The sequence below is a fragment of the Trichechus manatus genome, unplaced genomic scaffold (assembly GCF_000243295.1).
Source record: "Trichechus manatus latirostris isolate Lorelei unplaced genomic scaffold, TriManLat1.0 scaffold00295, whole genome shotgun sequence".
Lineage (NCBI taxonomy): Eukaryota > Metazoa > Chordata > Mammalia > Sirenia > Trichechidae > Trichechus > Trichechus manatus.
Genome location: NW_004444231.1, coordinates 1,140,101 through 1,158,323, shown reverse-complemented (window position 1 = coordinate 1,158,323; position 18,223 = coordinate 1,140,101). Strand labels below are relative to the sequence as shown.

Genomic DNA, 18,223 nt, shown 5'->3' with positions numbered 1-18,223 from the left:
CCCCGGAGTGAGGCGTAGGGGGTGTGGCCTAAGGGCAAATGGGGGCTCTCGCGCTGGGTAAGGGTCGTTCGAGAAGAGTCGGTTGGGGGCGGGAAGGGGTCAAAGGGGTACGAGGGTGGGCTCAGGGGTCCAGAGGAAACGAGCGATACAAGGGCCAGATGAGGTGGTCAGAACAGCCTTAGCGCCCAGGGCCCCCAGGGTGAAGGCTCAGGGGCAACGGGTGTGTGGGGAGAGCGGGGTTGAGAACCGAGAGCCAGCTGGAGTGCAGGGAGCGAGAGCAGACTGATGAGTTGGGAGGTGAGAGTGAAGAGCCAGGATAATTCCTTCAGGATAAAAGCAGATTAGGATGTAGGGAGGGACAGGAGTACGAATCCCCAATTAAGGAAAAAATAGATAAATTGGGGTAGGATGGAGGGGGAAAGATCTTGAAGAGCTAACTCTATCTTCCAAGTCCCTGGAGAGGAGAGGGTGGGCAACAGGAATGGAAGCTGAGGGCATAGTAGAAAGAAGTTGAGAGGAAGGTTTCAGGGAAGGTTTGGATGAGATGGCAGAAAGCTGGTCTTTCTGCCTGGGGATCTAGGCTGGCTGTATTCCCAGGGATCCTGGGGAGGTGCTTTGCCCCACATGTGGCCACGTTCATCTGGGGCCAGGCCTTGGGCAGGCGCTTTTGTAGGGAAGGACCCAGGAGTCATGGCTTGGTGGTGTCTGGATGGGCTTCCCCAAGGCCTTTCTGAGCCATGGAGAGAACTCTGGAGATTGGGCTTGCAGCCCCTGGAATCCATACCTTCGATGTGCAGGAGCAGCAAGGACTATAGAAGCTTAAGGAAGAGGGTAAAATCACTGCCCAGAATCCTAAAAGTATGAGTAGAACCTAAGAGCATCCCTCCTCAGCCTGTCTCTCAGTAAATTCCCTCCATCTATGGTTATTGCCAGAGTTCTGTCAGGATCTTAGTTGGGACAATCTATGGTCTTGAGGCATCTCCTTTCAGAAAATAAGAGGAGCTGAGAGTAGGGTGGACCTGGCTGCTATTTAGGGAGGATGACTTTGTTATTTGTAGGGGCTTTCTCTTTGGAAATAGGCTTGAAAATTGAATTGGAGTGTCCTTGTTTCTCCAATTGTCCAGGGGAACATGGATGGCTGGAGACAGAATCTAGAGACTTCAAATAATGTGGAGATGTTGCGACCTTCAGGTCAGTGGGACCAAGCAGGGGACTGGTGATTGCCTCTCCTTGGGAAACTGACCATCTGTGCCCTTGTGATTCCTCAGGTTCCACTGGGCTAATTCCCCCATCTCACTTCCAAGCTCGATCGCTTCCAACTCTGCCAAGAATGGCTCCCACCTGGGTTGCAGACATTCCCTTGGTCCAATCCCCAGCCCATCAAGATGTTTCAGAGAGGCGGTTAGACAACTTGAGACCTCAAATGGCCGTGTGGGAACGAGATGCTTCTGGTGATGGGCAGGAGCCAGGGCGGAGAGTCAGGTAGGGATCCTTCATTGCTGTTTTCTCAGCCTTGCCTGCCGCTGATCCTTCATGAAAATAGATTCCTTACTCTGTTTCAGCTCTTTTTTTTTTTAAGATGTTAATTTTATCTGCATGCGTTTATTCCTCTTTCAGCTCTTGGTTCCATAATTCGTTCATGTTTACATAAGCAACTATTGGGCGCCTACAACACATAAATAATAATAAGGCAGAGTGTTAGAGACTAGGGATGGGGATAACAAAAATGAATAAGAGATCCTGATGATAAAGAATCGAAAATCCTAGGGGAGGAGATAGATTGGTCAATAGCTGATCCTAATAAGCACGAAGAAGGGCAGTCCAGGAGTATAGACTCAGTACTCTGGTGGTGAAGGAGCCTTGTGGCACAATGGTTGAGTGCTTGGCTGCTAACTGAAAGGTTGGCGGTTCCAACCTACCCAGTGGCTCTGTGGGAGAAAGACTGGTGATCTACTTCCATAAAGATTTACAGCGTAGGAAACCCTGTGGGGAGTTCTACTCTGTCACATTGGGTTGCTGTGAGTCGAGATTGACTGACGACACCTGACAACAACTGTGGTGGTATAGATTCATTCTGATGGTGTAGTTGAAGAAGGCCTTTACAGAGGACATGGCATTAGAACTGACCATGCTATTTGTTAATGTGCTGTCTATAAAAATTCTTATTCTGAATGTTTCGTGTGTGTTTTCCCCAAATGTACTGGAATGTCATTCTGCCATTTTGCTCTAGAGTGGGCTTACACACATGAGTCTGCGTTGGACCCTGTCAAAGAGGAAGGAGCATAATAAAGAAGGCAGAGCCCTGGACTAGGTGTCAGGAGATGGACACCCTCTAATGCTAGCTTGGCTGCTAGCTGACAGACCTTTAGCCAGTCACTTAATTTTTCTAGGCCACAGATCCCTGCCACTTCTGAAAAATCTTTTGACTTTGGGCTTCAGTGAGGAAGCTGTCTCAAGAACCTTGTTATGAGTTAGTTTAAACTTTACACGACACCAGTAGACTGTATACTCCCCAGAGGTAGGGCCTGTGTAATTTATTGATGTACTATTCTCTTTGACTCCTCATACAGTATGCTGAACACTCAGTAGGTGCCTTTAACTAATTCCTGGCCTTACCATATTGGTACTAGAAGCTCATAATCTCTGTACCCCTGCTCCTCGTCCAAACTTCCTTGCCCTTAAATCAGAATCTAGAAGTCTCTGAGTGTTCTTCCAGCCTATCTACTCAGAATGTGTGTCCTAATGATGTACCCTACTCACACTGCTTTCCCCACCTCTTGCTTTCCCTTTCTACCACAACCATGTGTGCATTTGATGTTTTATATATATCTATATCTATATATGTGGCTCTTCCTAGGTATATGTTCCATGATCTCAGCTAGCCCTTAGGTCCTGTGAGCCTGGAGAAACCCACTGCCATCGAATCAGTTCCGACTCATAGCGACCCTATAGGACAGAGTAGAACTGCTCCATAGGGTTTCCAAGGCTGTAATCTTTATGGAAGCAGATTGCCACATCTTTCTCCCATGTAGTGGCTGGTGGGTTCGAACTGCCGACCTTTTGGTTAGCAGCCGAGCGTTTAACCACTGTGCCATCAGGGCTCCGTGTGAGCCCAGACAGTGGGCCTAGTGTGCTTAGGGCCTTGATGAAGGATGATGGTGATGTAAATGCAGAGATCTCTGTGTAATATTCCTCATGCCTCCGCAGAGGTCCCATGGCCCATCTTCATGCTCCACCTCCCCACATGGGAGAAGAGGAATCTTCTCCTCCTGTCTCCTATGGCCCTAGATGGCAGCAGAGAGGCCCAGGTGTCTGTGTCTACCCTCCCAGCACCAGAAATATGTCTCACGTATGTGAACCTGTCTTGAAGGTCCGTGGAGGGGTCTCAGGCCCTGACCCAGCAGGCTGAGCTGATCTCTCGGCAGCTGCAAGAGCTGCGGCAGTTTGAGGAGGAGGTCCGGCTCCTGCGGGAGACCTCATTGCAGCAGAAGATGAGGCTGGAATCCCAGGCCATGGAGCTGGAGGCTCTGGCACGGGCGGAGAAGGCCGGCCGAGCTGAGGCCGAGGGCCTGCGGGCTGCCCTGGCTGGGGCTGAGGTCGTCCGGAAGAACCTGGAAGAGGGGAGCCAGCGGGAGCTGGAGGAAGTTCAGAGGCTGCACCAAGAGCAGGTGAATGCTGGAGCGGGAAGGGCTCAGCTTCACAACAGTGTGAACTGGGCAGTAGCTTCCCAACAAAGAACTAAGGTACCGCAGAAAAGGTGTCTGTGAGCAGTGAAGTGGTGAGATCTTCAGTAAAGGAGAAAAAACAGGTGACCTGAAAAGGAGAACTTGGATGTTTTGGTCTTAATTAGATTCCACTCTTTTCCCAGGACTCATATGCCCTCCCTCCACTTGATGCCCTCCTTCCCCTTCCAAGACCTTTATAGTTTTTGCTTTCCTACTTCACTCCAGGACCCAGTTCATCTGGGAGCCGTGCAGTGGGGGAGAGTGAGGAGGTGGGAGGGGGGGCCTGCTGTGAACCGGGAGAGGGAGATTCTCCAGTCACCACTTATTGATGCTTTCTCTTTGCCACCCTGAGATAGGAGCTGGGGATTCATTGGGGGAATAAACGAGCCCGAGCGCTGCCCTCATGGGTGAGTTTACAGTCGAGTAGGGGAGACACATGAAATACTGGATGTCCTCATAATTAATTGCAATTGGGAGAAGTGCCATGAAGAAGAAGGGCAAGGGAGCCCTAGTCTAGTTGAGGGTAGGGGGGCGGTAGGGAAGGCCAGCCTAACAAATTGACATGTTAAACAATGAAACCATAAAGGAAGAAAACATGGCTGAATTCTTTTCTGACGTTGGAGTGGCAATCCACTGAAGGTGTTTAAAAACTCTTTAGGAAATTGTTGCAGTCGTCCAGGCAAGAGACGAGGGTGCAACTAATCATGAGTCCATCACATGTTTAATGTGTGTCTCCCCCAGCAGACAGTAAGCTCATCCTTGAGGCCAGGGCCTCACCAGCCTAGGTCAGCAGCAGTGGAGATGGAGATAAGTGAAATTATGCTTTGAGGGAAGAGCAGACAGGAATTGTGATGGATTGGGTGTGGGCGACGGAGGAGAGAGAGGTGCCCATTTGCGGGCTCCATCTTGCCATGTGCAGTGGGGTGGTTTGTTGGGTCGTTACCTAAGGTCACGGAAGGTGAGAGGGAAGGGATAAAGCCAAAGCAGGAGCAGGTGGGGAAAGCACAGAAGTGGGAGTTAGCTGGCCCAGCTGAGCCCTGTCTTTTCTCCATAGCTCTCCGGCTTAACAGCAGCTCACCAGGAGGCTCTTTCCGCTTTGACCAACAAGGCTGAGGGCTTGGAGAAGTCTTTGAATAGCCTGGAAGCCAGGCGGGCAGAGGAAGTCAAGGAGCTGGCCATGTCCCAGAGGGAGAATGAGCTGCTGCAGAAGCAGCTGAGGTAAGTGGATGGGGGTGGGGGGTGGGCCGCCCTGGAGGAGGCCAGCAGTTGGTGGGTGTGGCATATCTCCAGAACACCCTACTGATGGTTTGCTTGTTCCCACCTCAACCCCAGCAAGACCAGAGAAGACCTGGAGGCTCAGGTGACCCTGGTTGAGAATCTAAGGACGTATGTGGGGGAACAAGTCCCTCAAGAAGTCCGCAGCCAGGCTTGGGAACTGGAGCGTCAGGAGCTCCTGGAAACCGTACAGGTGAGAGAGAGTGTTGGGGTGCATTTATGTGTGTGTAGCGGGGGTCTGGGTGGGATGTGAGAGCTCAGGGACCGGGTCCTGAGGTAGGGGTGGCCCCTGGGAGTGGGGACAGCATGGAGACGGGCTGCAAGGGAGACCAGGCTGAGTGAGGGCAAGCATGGAGGCCCTACAGGTGGCTCCCCTCCTGCCCACAGCGCTTGCAGGAGGAGCGGGATGCCCTGCGCAGCACTGCTGAGCTGCTGCAGGTGCGAGTGCAGAGCCTCACCTACATCCTGACACTGCAGGAGGAGGAGCTGGCCAGGAAGGTAGGGGCCCTTTTTCCACTCTGGGTCCTGATCTTCTGTCCCCAGCCTCACTCCCTTCATGTGGGAGGGGCAGGTGTGCTGTGGAACTGCCCAGGGTCATTCCCTGAATTCCTCTTCTTGCTGTAGCTCCTGTTGCTCAGGGTGGGACAGAGAAAAAGCAAAGGATGCCCTGTCCTTCCTCCCCTCCCCCAGGAGCCCACACCCGCCTCATTCCTCCCACCGCAGGTTCAGTCTTCAGATTCCCTGGAGCCCGAGCTCTCCAAGAAGTTCCAGTCCTTGCTAACCTGTTGGCGGGAGAAGGTGTTTGCCCTTATGGTGCAGCTGAAGGCCCAGGAGCTGGGCCACAGGGAGTATGCGGAGCACCTGAAGGGACAGGTCACTTGACTCTTTTTCTCCCAATGATTCCCTCCCTTGCCCCTGCCAACCCTTTGCTCCTTACATAAATGGGAAGGTGTTTCTTCATTTAGTCAACAAAAATTTATTGAGTGGTACCACATGCTGGGGATGCAGCCCCGAGCAAAGCCAGACCAAGTACCTGCTCTCACGGAGCGTACATTCTAGAGGGAAGGCACACAATAAGCAACTAAGTAATTTGATGATGTCAAGCAATTGTATGTGCTGTAAAGAAAAATATAAAAGATATGTGATGAAGAGGGACTGTGGGGTGGCAGCAGCTGTAGGTGGGATGGTCAGGCAAGGTCTCTCTGAGGAGGTGGGTGACATGGTCAGAGGTGGTGGGTTCTTGTTGGGGGGTCATGGAGCAGTTCCTTAAGGTGTGGGCACATAGAACAATGCTCCTGGAAGGAAAAAGGCCCCACTCTCAGGAGCCCAAGCTTCTTGTCTCCCTGCATGGCATTCTTTCAGCAAGCCCCGCCCTGACACCCTTCATCCTCAGTGCTCCTCCTGCAGCTTTGGGCTCTAGAAGTGCCTGGGCCCCAGCCTCCTCTCCTCCCCAGGTGGTCGAGCTGGAGGGCAGAGTCTCGGCGCAGAGCCAGGAGCAGGCCATCCTGCAGCGCTCCCTGCAGGACAAGGCCGCAGAGGTTGAGGTGGAGCGGGTCGGCGCTAAGGTCAGGGTCTGAGAGGGCCAGAGGCTACCGAGCAGGGAGGGATGGGGCCAGGAACGGGTACATTGTGGTGACCTGCATCCTTCCCAGGCCCTGCAGGGGGAGCTGAGCCGTGCTCTGGAGGCCTGGCGCCGGCAGCAGCAGCAGACGGCTGTGGCAGAGGAGCAGCTTAAGCTGGTGGCCAATTCTGTGTGCAGGTACCCGGGAAGGAGGCTTAGGGTGGGGTTGTTTCCGCTTATCAGCTTCCAGGACACCTTGTGTCTGAGGGCCTCAGGCAGGAGGGGCTGGCAGGCTGGCGAATGTTGAGGCTACAGGGCTAGAGGCATTCAGCACCGTAAAAGTCCCTGGATTTGTTTTTCCTGCTGCAACCCCTCCACATTCACACTGAGAGCAGTTGCTATGAACTCCCCTGACGTGTTCTGTCTTGGGGTGAGGTAATGGCTCCTCAGGCAGTTGAGTCTGTAAACAGCTGGGGCTTATAGAGCACCTGGGAGGAGCTCCAGCTTTAGGAGTTCGTGGATGGGGGTGTGGGTACTTAATCTTTCTGCCTTTCTTTCAACCTTTTTTTCTTTCTACCTTTCTCTCTTTTTCCCTCTCCCCCCTCCCTCCCTCCTTCTCTGTCCACCTTTTTTCCCCCCCCTCCAAAAATTTACGGGTGTAACTTGTTTAGTTGGAAAAAAAAATATTTTAAAACTCTACACCTGCTAGAAAAAAAAAATCCAAGTTTTTCACTATATATGCTTTGTGTAGGGTACGCTGTTTCTTCTTACTTATCCTATTGTGTCGTAAAAATGGTGGAGTTCAGTCATTTTAATGTGACAGTCACTAAACAACTTCCTAGTTGTTCTATTACTGACTCTTGTTATAGAACCTTTATCTCCTTGAGGAACACCTCGATGGAAAAATAGGTAATAACCTCTTTTCGGCTTTGGACGTCGAGGTACCTGAGGTATTATGTAACATTGAGAAGTCAGAAAATTGTTTAAATAAGAGCCACAGTAGGTGTTGGAAGCACCTACTTAAACAATTTCCAGGTATCAGTGTTCTTTGCTGTGCTGTTTGAGACACAACTTTCAGACCTTTGTCATTCGTTTGTCGTTTTGTTTGCACAGACTTGGACTCTCTGAGGAAGTCACGGCCCTGTCCCCAGACATCCCCGGGGCCCTTGTCCCTAGGAACCTGTGGCCTGCTTAGCCTTCTTACCCTCGTGAGCTGGTGTCGGTCCTACGTCTGGCACAGTCAGTCATGAAGCATAGGGACCTGCCCTTCATTGGTATCAGAATCTACGTTCATGGACTTGGTAGAGAGGATAACTTTGATACATAGTAGTGATCAGGAACCACGTTGTGAGGAATAAGCTTAGCGGGTTGTTGAAAAGATAAGCAGTGATTTAATGCCTCTGTGGGGCGGGGGCCCTCCCAAAACCTATCGGTTCATATACCCTAAATCTGGCACGCAGCGCCAGGGGACTCCCAGAACCTCCAGACCCTTCAGGGGCCTGCAAGTGACAAGTCTAAATCTGCTGCAGATTACACAGCTCTGTGGTGCGTGCTGTTGTAGCCCCAGTAGCATTGTTTTTACTGAACGCTTTACTGTGTTATGGTATCTAGGGCCAGATAAGATACGATTCCATGAAGCTCATAATTGTTTTGACTGTAGGACTATTATTAAGGACACTGATTGCTAGGACCCAAATGGGAAGCTTACCATAGATTTGGTTATCGGGGATAGCTGTGTTTTCTTATGAGGAACTGGATTTTTTTTTTTTTTTTTTTGAGATTAAACAGGCAAGTTTTATTAAATGTAACAATTCTACAAAAAATGTAGTGAGTATTACTGTTTATCAAAGCTTTAGGCAGAACTTTGAGGTGTAAGTACAAAGAATTGTTTTCTGATCTTAAAGTGCCAGTTATTACCAATTTGCACCCCAAATGTCTTTTTCTCCCCCCTGCTGAAGTTAAACAGCCATTGCTGGTCAGCTGAAAAGGGAAATTTTGGCTCTCCGTTTAAGGTGTTAATCAAAGTAATGCAAACTAAATAAAAATAGCCACCACATAAATGTGCATAGCATTGCATCCAAGCAAAGGACGGTGGGGTAACTTAAAGAAATATGTGCACTTAGTTAATCAAATTCTAGTTTCCTTTTTGGAGTTACACAAAGTAGCAGTACCAGCTCGCTGGTGTCTAATATTGCACTTTTGTAGCATAAACACAGTTAAACACACAGTGCTGATCCCTGACAGCGTCAGTACCTGCTCACAAACTGCATTGGTATTTACCTCTCAGTCTAGCCTGCTAACTAAATTCCTGTGCTTTTAAGTTTTAATTATTTGACAGCTAAGGCAAAAGAGGAAAAGATTTAAGGCTGTCTTAATATATACAAGCATTCACTTTAGTTAGTATATTGCTTTTGAGAATAGTCTCATTTCTATGACATTAAAAACTATGGAATTTCCTTTATTAAAGTCCAAACCATCAATCATGAAAGAAGTACAATATAAAATAATACACATGAAGCCACAATATTCAGTTACAGTTCAAACTAGAAATTACTAACTATATGTAGCTACTTCATTTTTGGTTTTGCATTTTGGCCCCTAGTTGATTCTTATACATTCTTTACAACTGGCACCTGCTGGAAAAAATCCAACTTTTTCACTATGTATGCTTTGTGTAGGGTACACCATTTCTTCTCACTTAGCCTACGGTGTTTTAAAAATGGTGGAGCTCGGTCATTTTGATGGTGACAGTCACTAAAGGATCTCAGTGCTCAGGCTGTCTTCTTCCCTGTTGTCTGTGAAGTAGCTGGGACAGGAGGACAGGCTTACAGTGCAGCTCCGGCAAAGGGCCGGCAAGTGATGGTGTGTGTTACAGGCTTGGCTTTGCCCTTGGCTCCAGCTTCTATTGCCCATTCTTGTTTCCCCTGTCCAACTTTCCTCTCTTGTTTGACAGCTCAGGATAAAGTGGGTTATCTATACAAGGTCTGGCAAGGCCATTTAGGAATGAGGTAAGGGTTGAAGTGTCAGTGACCTTTACCTTCTCCAGCTCTCAGATATGGCTCCAGAACACCGTGGCCAAGGTGGAACAGGCTGTCATCCGGCTCCCCAGCCTCAGCAACCGACTCAGCTATGCTGCTCGCAAGGTCCACACCATTCAGGGTGGGTAGGGCCACTGCAGGACACTTTCTGCCCCCTGCCCCTGCCCCTACCAGCTCTGACCTTCTTCTTGGCCCAGTTCATTCTGATCCCATATCCATCCCCCATCTCTTCTTTTTGCCTCTGAAAACCCATTTCTCTGTTCTCTGCCTTTCCCCCACCCAGGCCTAGTGGCTCGGAAAGTGGCCCTTGCTCAGTTGCGCCAGGAGAGGTGAAGTTTGGGGCCTGGATCTGTGGGGGAAGAGTGGGCTTTGGGGTGTTGGTTGCTGGGACCCAAAGCAGTGAAGACTGAGGAGGGGCAGAGCTACAGGGGTTGGTGCTGGGTGTGAGCTCCCCTGACTCTCTGCCCCTTCTTGTCTCAGCCGTCCTCCGCCCCCATCCCCACCCCCTCCCCCACTGACCACAGATGTGGGCGTTGAGTTGCAGCAGCTTCGGGAAGAGCGGAACCGTCTGGATGCAGAGCTGCAGCTGAGTGCCCACCTCATCCAGCAGGAGGTGGGCCGGGCCCGGGAGCAAGGTACATCTGGCCCTGAGTTCCCAGGGGCCAGGTCGGGTGCAGTGGGGATGGAGAGGAGGAGGAACCTCTGCGGTTTGGGTGTGGAGGGGCCTGGGCACTGATGCGCTGGCCTGGAGAGGAGGCTGCGGCTGAGTGCCACCTCCTCTAGGGGAGGCAGAGCGGCAGCAGCTCAGCCAGGTTGCCCAGCAGCTGGAGCAGGAGCTGCAGCAAACCCAGGAGTCCCTGGCCAGTGTGGGGCTGCAGCTGGAGGCGGCTCGCCAGGGCCAGCAGGAGAGCACAGAGGAGGCTGCCAGCCTGCGGCGAGAGCTGATGCAGCAGCAGGAGATCTACGGGCAAGGTGTGGTGGAGGGGAAGGGGGGACACGCGGAGGGAGGGGCGAAGGTGGGAGCCGTGAGCCATGGCTCCTCCTGACACACCCCATCTGCACCTTTACCCCAGCTCTGCAAGAGAAGGTGGCCGAAGTGGAAACTCGGCTTCGGGAACAGCTGTCGGAAACAGAGAGGAGACTGAACGAAGCTCGGAGGGAGCATGCCAAGGCTGGTGAGATTTGCCAGGGGAGACGTGGGCCTTCTAGGAAGAAGGAAGTGTTGAGACAGGAGCCTATTATTTCTTCCCCCAAACTTTTGTTTTTTTTAATTGTGCTGTAGGTGAAAGTTTACAGCCCAAGGTAGTTTCTCATACAAAAATGTATATACACATTGTTAATGTGACCCTAGTTGCTGTCCCTATAATGTGACCGCACATTCCTCCTTTCACCCTGGACTTCCCATGTCCATTCAGCCAGCTCCTATCCCTTTCTGCCTTCTCATCTCGCCTCTGGACAGGAGCTGCCCATTTAGTTTACTTGAACTAAGAAGCACACTCTTCACGAGTATCCTTTTATGTCTTATAGTCCAGTTTGTTCTTTGTCTAAAGAGTTGGCTTTGGGAATGGTTTTAGTTCTGGGTTAACAGAGAGTCCAGGTGCCATGTCTTCTGGGGTTCCTCCAGGGGCCATGTCTTCTGGGGTTCCTCCAGTCTCAGTCAGACCATTAAGTCTGGTCTTTTTACTGGAATTTGAGTTCTGCACCCTACTTTTTTCCTGCTCCGTCAGGTACTCTCTGTCGTGTTCCCTGTCAGGACGGTCATTGGTAGTAGCCAGGCACCATCTAGTTCTTCTGGTCTCAGGCTGATGGAGTTTCTGGTTTATTTGGCACCTTTTGTCTCTCCCCTAAACTTTTTTTTAAGACATTATCGTTATATACAAGTAATGAAGTACACAAGGAAAGGGTGTAAATGAAGTTTTATGTGGTAAACACACCCACGCTGCCAGCACTTAGATCAAGAAGCAGAACATGACCAACACGAGAGACCCCATGCCCCACCAGTCACTACCCTGCCACAAAGGCCACACCATCCTGACTAACACCACAGATTACCCCTCAGTTTTCTTTTTTTAATATATATGATTTTTTTTTGTTGTTGTTGCAGAGAATATACACAGCAAAACATATACCAGTTCAACAGTTAACCCCTCAATTTCTATTAAGAAAAATTTCAGACACCTGGATAAGTTGAAAGAGTGCCATAATGAATAGCCATATACCTTCTCTAACTAGATGCATTTGGGAACATCTAGTGGGGAACAACCTGGGGAGGAATTAAGTTCTGTTTTGGACACATTACTTCTAAGAGACTTCTAATACTTCCAGGCAACACCCTTTTGCCACATTTGATCTTTCTAGTTATGTACACATTTATATATTCATTTTTCTGAAACTTTGATAGTTATAAAATCATGACCCTTCGGCTGCATTGCCCACAAATAGGAAATTATCCTATATAACCTCAATACCTTACCACATTTTAAGAAAACAAAAACTTATTGCCCCACATCTGATATCCAGTCCATATTCAGCCTTCCCCTAAGTGACTCTGGGGTGGTTTGGGGATAGGGAAGGTGCTTTGGCTTCAGAGATTCATAGGCTGCCTGAACACCAGCCCACCAGCCCACTGTACAGAAGAGACACAGATGTCCTCAGAACGTAAGTGACTGCCCCAGGTCACAGAGCTGGGTGACCCAATGTTCCTGCCTGTCATTCCAGTGTGTTTTCATGGGATCTTGCTGCCTCTGGGCTGACCCGCCCCGCCCCCTCTGTGCCCTGGCTTCCCCATAGTGGTCTCCCTGCGCCAGATCCAGCGTAAAGCCGCCCGAGAAAAGGAGCGAAACCAGGAGCTCAGACAGCTGCAGGATGAGGCCCGCAGGGAGGAGGGGCTGCGGCTGACCCGGCGCCTGCAGGAGCTGGAGAGGGACAAGAACCTCATGCTGGTAGGGGACAGTGAGACCTGGAGACCAGGGCCTATTGTGGGCTGGTTGGAGGGCAGAGGTGTGGAAAGAGGAAGGGGAGGCTCCCACCGGGCTAGGTGGCATTTAACCCTCTCCTTCCCAGGCCACCTTGCGGCAGGAGGGTCTCCTCTCCCGTTACAAGCAGCAGCGGCTCCTGGCAGTCCTTCCATCCTTACTGGACAAGGGGAGATCTGTGGAGTCCAGCCCCAAGCCTCCAGGATCTTCAGCACCTTCAGCTCCCCCAGCAGCTTCATCTCCAGCAATGGCACCCTCCTCCAGGGACCCCATAAAAGGTAAGGGCTCAGGTGTGAAGGGATAAATGAGAGGACTGCAGGAATCTCTCCTCCAGACACTCTTGGGTACATGAGTGGTATTCTCTGTGATCCTTGGAGGCCCACAGCCTCCTTTATCCACACTCACCATGGCCCAAGGAACTTTCTCCCTCACGACCCTCATACCCTGTTCCTTCTGCACAGTCACTGTGGGAGCCTTCTCCTGTCCAGTTCCTACCCCTTGGCATCTTCTTCCCCAGGGTCCCTCTCTGCTCTGCTTGATGACCTACAGGGCCTGACTGAGGCCATTGCCAAAGAGGAAGGTCTGTGTCAAGGAGACAACCAGAACTCTCCTGTGCCTGTCCACAGCTGAAAGGGAGGACCAGGAAGGATCTGGAGAAGTGGAGCAGGCAGCCAGCCCTCTTTACCACCCGATACCTGTGAATCCTCTTGTGCTAAATAAAGATGATTACAGTAAGAGCCATTGTTTGGAATTGTCATATCCGGGAATGAAAGGGATTCCTCCCTACAGTCAGCTCTTTTCCTGGAGACATGAGAAGTCTCCCATACAGCTTTCTCTAGATAGTTCCTTTTCAAAACCCCTTTCCTAGGCTGCTTTGGAAGCTGTTTGAGAGTCTCCAGGTTTTCTTTGTTCTCATCTTGTTCTAAAACTTCACCTCAGGAAGTTGATAAATGCCGGGAATGGGAAAGAGAAAGCAGCCATTTATTCACCAGGCAGTGTGCTTGCTAGGGCTGCAGGGGTGGGCTTGACGGCCAGGGTCCGTGCTCCCATGGCCTCACAGCCTAGTGAGGAGAGACGACGGTACACAAGCATCTGAGTGAAGAAGCAGGGTCCCCGGGTGGTACAAACGGTTTATACTCGACTACTAACCAAAGGTTGGTGGTTTGAACCCACTGAATGCACCATGGAAGAAAAGCTTCTATAAAGATTACAGGCAGGAAAACCTATAGAACAGTTCTACTCTAACCCATGGGGTTGCCGTGCGTCAGAATCAACTCAATGGCAATGGGTTTGGGTTTTTTTTTTTGATAAGTGAACATTGTAGATTACTTCAAACAATAGTTAAGTGCTGTGAAGAGAAAATAAAATTTAGTAATGTGATGGAACTGAACAAGGAGACCCAATTAGGGCATTAGGGGTGTCCAATGTGGCACAAACGGTTTGTGCTGGACTAGTAACCTAAAGGTTGGTGACTCGAACCTACCCAGTGGTGCTACAGAAGTGGCCATCTGCTTCCATAAAGAGTATAGCCAAGAAAACCCTACGGAGCAGTTTTATTCTAACACGTAGAGTTGCCATGAATCGGAATCAACTCCATGGCAACGGATTTAGGAGAGAGATGGTGGTGGTTCAGGCTCAGGGGAGGTGGACAGGAAGTGGCTGGGTTTGGGGTATCATGCAGGTGCGTTGGGTAAAGGTGGAGGAGGGGAGATGAGAAGAGGAATGAAGTTTTTCAACTTCAGCCACAGGGCGGGTGCTTCTCACTGCCATGGGGCAGACCAGATGGGAGACAACATGGGGAGGAATTCAGTTCTATTTTGGACTTCTGAGAGGCTTATTAGACCTACGAGCAGAGGCGTCCTTGAGGAGAAAAATTCCACGGGTATCTCAGGCTTAAACAAGTAAGCTGAGACCCACAGAAAGGCAAGGGTCAGGGGAGGGAGGAGGTGGGCAGAGAAGGTTGGAGCCAAGGACCAGGGGAGAGGGGCAGAGGGCAGAGAGGAGTCCTGAGAGAGGAGGGAGAGGCTGAGGTAGTTTCTTCCACAGCCTCGGCACTATGACTGATGTTCTGCTCTGGGTGGGGAGCAGGAATCAGGGTGTCCTCATGTTTTCTTCCTCATCCACAGTCACCCCAGGAAGCTCCTGGATGGAATTCCTCACAAGTGCCTGCTTGGGAGGCCCCCTGAACTCCGCATGCCTGAAGAAGGCAGATCCTGGAGAGCTTTGTGCCTGGGCCCTGAGGGGCCATGTTCCAGGGAAGAACTAAGCCTATCTGGGAGTGTTCACAGTGGAGGTAGGTGGGGAGGCTCCTGCACTGGCTGAGGTGCCCTAGATGCATCCAGGGGTTCAAAGGCCCCCCCAGCCCACACGTCCTGCCTGCCAGCCCTGTAATTAGACTGCTTCCCCACGCGTGGCTGGCTCCCATTCTTCGGCTCCCAGCAGCCATGAGGGATGAAAGATGGACGTCTCTGTGATTACGGGGGGGACGGATGGGTACCGATTGCTGCAGAGTGTAGATAGAGGGGGGCATGAAAACAAGGGTAAGGTGACCCCTGGGTCACTGATAGAGAGAGCTGGGCCGCTGGGCCCTGGGCTGGGGTTCTAAAATGAGGGATGCCACTATTGTCAGAGGCTACATATTAGCCATGACCTTCCAAACAGGCTAGACCAGTTAGGTTCTGAGAAGAGTCGTGTTACTGGGCCAGTCCCTTCCCAGAGACTGGCCTCCTCCTCTCCCTCCTTCCCTATAAAGCCTCTGGGGGTTCCCAGACACCCACACAGTTCACCCCTTGCTTTGGGGATCAGGAGACATCCATGATGCTCAGCTGGAAACTAGTGGGGATCCTGGTCCTTTGCTTGTGCTCCCAAGGTGAGCTGGGGATAGAGGCCTGGAGTGTAATTTTGGGGATGATAGGGGATGGTCCAGGTGAGGCCAGGGTGCCCACTAAGTAAGAAGGAAGGGGGTGAATGGGATGCAGAGCAGTGAAGGAGATTCTGGGAGTTTGCATGAGGGGAAGAATTCACAATCAGATGATGCTGGAAGATGCTTTCTGGTGGGGTCAGGGGTAGCTGCATGTGGAGATTTAGATCAGAATTCGGTGTGTGGGCGAGTATCGGAGCTGGGGTCTGAGCTAAGGAGGGTGGCAGTCATTGTGCAAGTGAGATCTGGGTGCCACATGGGGCCAAGGTGTAGACCACTTTGGGCGTGCACACCAGCTTAGGGGCCGTGCCAGTTGGCTGTCCCAACCAAGGGTGGATGGGGCTTATCTGAGGGATCAGTTTAAAGTTGGTCAAGTCCATGGTTCAGATCAGTATGGGGTTTTCATGTCATTTTAAGATCACTTCAACCTTTTGTAAATGTGAGAGAGCTCTTTGAGAGTTACTTTTGAGGTTAGTTTGTGGGATCAGCTCCCCTGGGGCTATGGCCCATCCCAGAGAGCCTATGCCCCTGGAATTGTAGCTGAGGGGGATCTGGCCCTCACATACCTCTTATCTCTGCTTCCTCCTCTACAGGCATCTCAGGCAGTGGGGACCACCCCTCTCCCTCACCCACAGAGGCCCACGAGGAGGAGGGCTCCCCAACATGGCCTCAGGGCCCCCCAATCCCCGGTGACCCCTGGCCAGGGGTGCCCCCTGTCTTTGAGGACCCTCCACCTCCAGGCCCCAATCGTCCCTGGAGAGACCTGCCTGAAGCTGGAGTCTGGCCCCCTGAGCCCCCTATAACAGATCCCCCTCAACCTCCCCGGCCTGATGACCCCTGGCCAGCAGGACCCCAGCCTCCAGAAAACCCCTGGCCGCCGGCACCTGAGATGGACCTTGACCTGCCCTGGCAGGAGTTCAGATAGCTGGGTGGAGGGCTCCCGCTCCCAGGCACCCTCGCTGGGTGCGCACCCAATCCTCTAGGCAGAGTCTACCCAAGCCCACCCCTACCCTTCAGATTCCCCTGAAAGTCTCCCCAGTTTGGCCTAACTCCACAATTCCTTTCCTCATCCCCTCAATTTTATTCTGAACCCTGAGGGTGTCGTTCTCAATATTTTCTATCCTCTCTTGAGATCCTTATTTAGTCCTCACATTTCCCTTCCTTTTTCCTCTGATAGCCTAATCATGCACCTCTACCTCATGTCCAGGCTTCGCTCCTCCACCTGCCTCTCCTACCTCCTTCCCACTGCCTCTCCCTGCTCCCTGGGAACAGGGATGGTGGCACTGTGTTCTCTGCTGCCACCTGGTGGCCAGAGCTGGAACTATCGGCAGACAATGATGGTACTTCCCCAAAACGGAAAAATAAAAACAATATACTCTTAATTTTGAATCTAGGCTGCTTCTTTGTCAATGATTAGTTCTTGAATATTCAGATACCCTCCTCATAGCATTAACTTACTGAGATCTGGAAGTAATTTGAGTTTCTGTCTTGTCCATAATGTATAAGGATGTGGGGCTCAGCAGGAGGGTTGGAAATATAGCTATCAAGAGTTACAAAGACATTTACATTTCTCCCTGACCCTTTTCTTGGATCCAGACTGCTCTTCCCAGGGCTGCCAAACAGTCAATGGCAAATATCAGTTAACCCTTTCCAGCTCATTAAGAGATGCATTTTCTTTCTTTTTAAAAAATATTTTTGTTGTTGAGAATATACACAGCAAAACTTATACCAATTCAACAATTTCTACATGTACAATTTAGTGTCATTGATTATTACGTTCTTTGAGTTGTGTAACCATTCTCACCCTCCTTTTCTGAGTTGTTCCTCCCCTATTGACACAAACTCACCGCCCCCTAAGGTTCCTATCTAATCTTTTGAGTTGCTGTTGTCAATTTGATCCCACATAGATCTTAAAAGAGCATAATGCTCAAGTAGACATTGTTTATTAATTAAGCTAACCGATTGTTTGGTTTTAAGAAGACTTAAGGGGATATTTTTGGTTTAAGGTTTAACGATTATCTCAGCGCAATAGAGGGGTATGCAGTGTCCATGGCTCCAGAAAATCTGGATTCTATGAGAACTTAAATTCTGTTCTGCATTTTCTCCCTTTTGATCAGTAAGATGCATTTTCAATAAAAGTTTATGTCTTATATTTAACAACAAAAAAAACAAAACCCATTGCCATTGGGTTGATTCCGACTCATGGCGACCCTATAGGACAGAGTAGAACTGCCCCATAGGGTTTCCAAGGCTGTAATCTTTACGGGAGCCGTATCTTTCTCCTGCAGAGTGGCTGGTGGGTTTGAACTGACATCCTCTCGCTTAGCAGTCAAGCACTTTAACTACTGTCCCACAGTTGTCAATATTTGCAGTTTTGATCAATTGTGTCTTTTCATAATTATACAGGTAGTCCCTGACTCATGACGGATCCGTATCCGAGTTACGATGAACTACACTTAACGACCATCCAGTTTTTTTTGTGTGTGTGTACATCTTATCATTAGTAATATGTACTACAATGTTGCAGCATGTAATTTACTGATGTTATCATTCTCAGATGTAATGTTTCCAACCTCAAAAGGCAAATAAAGATCAGATTTATAAAGATACTGATAATAAAAGACAATAATAAGGAAAACAAAAAAAAATGAAGTATTCGACTTACATCAGAACTGATTTATGATAGAGCAGTAGTTGGAATGGAACTTGGTCATAAGTCGGGGACTACC

General features: G+C 50.2%; 2 protein-coding genes across 2 annotated transcripts; both read left to right on the top strand.

The window, feature by feature from the left end:
* The first annotated feature begins 624 nt into the window (after positions 1-624).
* CCHCR1 (coiled-coil alpha-helical rod protein 1) lies at positions 625-13,228 on the top strand. The gene is made up of 18 exons (XM_023725301.1): positions 625-831; positions 1,125-1,191; positions 1,269-1,482; positions 3,371-3,668; positions 4,780-4,943; positions 5,058-5,193; positions 5,388-5,498; positions 5,724-5,873; positions 6,455-6,565; positions 6,653-6,759; positions 9,608-9,720; positions 9,883-9,928; positions 10,080-10,234; positions 10,383-10,571; positions 10,673-10,774; positions 12,390-12,541; positions 12,663-12,852; positions 13,092-13,228. Exons 1-18 carry the CDS (start codon positions 625-627, stop codon positions 13,202-13,204), a joined length of 2,625 nt encoding a protein of 874 aa, XP_023581069.1. The 3' UTR covers positions 13,205-13,228.
* A 2,160-nt stretch (positions 13,229-15,388) lies between these two features.
* Positions 15,389-16,419, top strand: PSORS1C2 (psoriasis susceptibility 1 candidate 2). Its single transcript, XM_012559694.1, has 2 exons — positions 15,389-15,443; positions 16,088-16,419. The coding sequence occupies exons 1-2, from the start codon at positions 15,389-15,391 to the stop codon at positions 16,417-16,419; spliced, it is 387 nt and encodes a 128-aa protein (XP_012415148.1).
* The last annotated feature ends 1,804 nt before the right edge of the window (positions 16,420-18,223 follow it).